Raw genomic sequence first — 2,967 nt, forward strand, 5'->3', positions numbered from 1 at the left:
GGAAGAGAATTCATTCACTACTACTGCTATGATGATAAGAAGCTTGATCCTTGGGTTGCTTCCTGTGGCTCTCGCCTACTCCTGTGTGCAGGAGGACACAACTATTGTAGACCAGCCCCTAAAAGTCGTTAAGTCCAAGAGCATCGACGCTTGCATGGGTGTCTGCGTGCACCACGACCAATGTAAAGCTGTGACTTTTAAAGATACCGAGTGCCAGCTTATGCCTGGCGAGACCACCATCACGGAAGTTGGCGTCTCAGCGGCGTTGAGAAGCTGTTTGCCTCCGGATGCAGCACCTGTCGAAGCGCGGCGTGATGTCGCGGACTTCGGGGACGATATTTCTCGAGAGGGCCCTAAGGATGTCATTCGTGAGGTGGCATGCTCAGGCTTCGGAATCTGTTTCATGGAGAGGAGCAAGATTCGAGGACCTGTGATCTCGGAGAGCAGGCAGCCGCACCCCAAAGCCTGTGCTAACTTCTGTCACGCTACCATGGGCTGCAAGTACTACACCTGGAATCTGCCTAAGGGCCGGTGCCAGCTGCTATCCGACAGCTTCGAGACCACCAGATCGAGGTACTACACCTCTGGGTCGATGGAATGCCACTACCCCAAGTTGACTCACACAACAACGCACCCCCCTTTCGCATCCACATGTCTGCGTCAGCGTTATTCGCATGGTACGACGTTGGGTGTGTTCGGGGTACCCGACATTAAGGGATGTTGGTTGGCTTGCAAGACGAACGCCTTGTGCACTGCCTTCATGTACTACACTCCTCACAGCAAGTGCTTCCTGATGGAACGAGTGATGAAAACCTGGGAAGACGCCTGGTATGTTTCAGCCACCAAGAACTGCATCCTCCAAAACCCCACCTCTACGACTACTACGGTGGCCCCTCCTACGATCGTACATCCGTGCATGTCCTGGTCCGTGCTCAACGGAGTAGACGTGGGTAACCAGCAGGCCAGCTCGGCTGACAGCTGCATGCTTCGTTGTGTTGACGATCGCTACTGTGAGGGCTTTTCGTGGAACTTTAAGACGGAGGTTTGCCGTTTCAAGAAGGACATTGTGGCTTCGCAGACCAGTCGAGACGAGGTTTCGGCTTTGCGGTCGTGTTTCCTTCCTGAGGTCACAACTACATCCACGACTGTGACCCGAGTCAGCACAGACGAGAAAGTCCAGTGAGCGACTTGGCCGTTCCTCACACAGCGAGTGCCTTATGCCTGGTATCCAGCAGCAAGGGCCGGTTATCAAGACGTCGAAGGCTGGTAGCAGCGCCTTGGATTGCGCATTCGACTGTATGAGGGCGGCTCAGTGCGAGCACTTCGTTTTTATGAAGTCCAGTGGCCAGTGTCGCATGCTTGCTTCCTCTTCGAGTACGACCGTCAACGCCGACTCTATCTCGGGTGACAGGTCTTGTTTCATACCTGAGACGTCTACCACTACTACGACAACGAGAACGAGGGTGGATCCGTACTCCAACCCCTGCTTCCTTCGCGATGTGAACTTCAAACGTCACGACGTGGCTGTGAAGGACGCTCGAGACGCTTTCCAGTGCGCCTACGAGTGTTCCTTCGTCGATAACTGCAGCGCTTTCTCCTATGATACGGACAAGGGCAACTGCTACATGAAGACTGCGGGAGCCGATGGTGTACCTCAGAAGAGTTACGTTTCCGGGACGACCGAGTGTTTCTTTCCTAGCAGAGCGATATACGATGTCGGAACTAAGAAGACGTTCAGCGTCGAGGACGGCCATGACAATAGTCCGACTCACCGTTGCTATTTGAGCGAGACGGAGTTCGCTGGATCCACAAACGCGGTCCTTAAGCTGAACAATGTCGACGACTGCCAGAAGGCATGCCACGAGTACAAGGATTGCGATTTCTTCTCGTTCCATTCGAAGACCTTTCTGTGCTATCTAAAGTACAGCGATGATGGCAAGCGCTCCGCCCACGGCGTGATATCTGCTGATATGAGCTGCTTCTACCCTAAGACCTACACTACTACAGTTGATCCCACCCCCCCAACTCGTAGCCCCCTAGCTGTTGTGGACCTCAGCAACCCTTGCTTTAGGCTGAATACAGCTTATCAGGGCCGCATCACAGCAGTTGTGTCTGCGCGACAGCCATCCGACTGTGGCGCCATGTGCCATATGCGGTCCACTTGCCACCACTTCACGTGGAACCGCCAGACTCAGAAATGCTACATGCGCGGGGACATCGACACGCTGATGCGCAATTCTGAGGCGACCTCTGGCTCCATGAAGTGCTTCCACCCTGATGAGTACAACACCACGACGACTACCAGTACTGTAGCGCTGGCCGAGGCGAGCGCATGCTTTCAGCAGGGCGTAAACTACCACGGCAACGACATTATGGTTGTCGGAGTTACCTCCGCTATTGACTGTAGCCTGAGATGTCACATGACTGAAGGGTGCCACTACTTCAGTTATTTGAGTGACTACCGTCAGTGCTATATGAAGTACGCAGCGGAGAACGAGATGCACGCTGACGGCGTGGTGTCTGGCAGCAGGTACTGTTTCTTCCCAGGAGACTACACTACCACTACGACCAGGAGCAACGGGCTGTGCCCCGGATGTCATCCTGGCATGCCTGGTACTCCCTCTGTCCAGAGGCAGTACTTTAGCGCCTGCTTTGTGAGTGGGCTGAGGTATGTCGGTGCCATTGTCGCACAGGCTCGTCTTCCGACTGCTAACGATTGCGCTTCTATGTGTCGACGAAGTTTTTTCTGCGAGGCCATCACGTACAACGACGGTATGTGTCAGCTCTTTGTTGACGCCAGGGAGCAGGACGCGCCGGACTATTTTCAATCCGCTGCGTGGAAGTGTTTGGACCAAGTGTACTAATTGGTGTTCACGAAAACAGCTTCGTGCTGCTTTGCATCTAACAGGAGGACACACAGGATGCGCTGCGTCAAAATGAAATTCAAAGAAAAATACGGGCTGCTCC

The 2,967-nt window shown here is 54.0% G+C and overlaps 1 protein-coding gene across 3 annotated transcripts; it reads left to right on the forward strand.

Moving 5' to 3' along the window:
• Nucleotides 1-28: 28 nt before the first annotated feature.
• On the forward strand, nt 29-2,864 carry KVP17_002092 (uncharacterized protein; the record flags this gene model as incomplete). 3 transcript variants are annotated; one of them, XM_068518051.1, is made up of 2 exons in its annotated part: nt 29-1,179; nt 1,208-2,864. In XM_068518051.1, the coding sequence occupies 2 exons, from the start codon at nt 29-31 to the stop codon at nt 2,862-2,864; spliced, it is 2,808 nt and encodes a 935-aa protein (XP_068375750.1). The 3 variants fall into 3 exon arrangements, with proteins under 3 accessions (XP_068375750.1, XP_068375749.1, XP_068375748.1); XM_068518050.1 differs by lacking the exon at nt 1,208-2,864 and having other exon boundaries at nt 29-1,183; XM_068518049.1 differs by lacking the exon at nt 29-1,179 and having other exon boundaries at nt 1,218-2,864.
• Nucleotides 2,865-2,967: the final 103 nt, after the last annotated feature.

Source organism: the organism of the source record quoted next, assembly GCF_019968985.1.
Source record: "MAG: Porospora cf. gigantea B chromosome Unknown PgB_NODE_2973_length_2967_cov_306.39, whole genome shotgun sequence".
Lineage (NCBI taxonomy): Eukaryota > Apicomplexa > Conoidasida > Eugregarinorida > Porosporidae > Porospora > Porospora cf. gigantea B.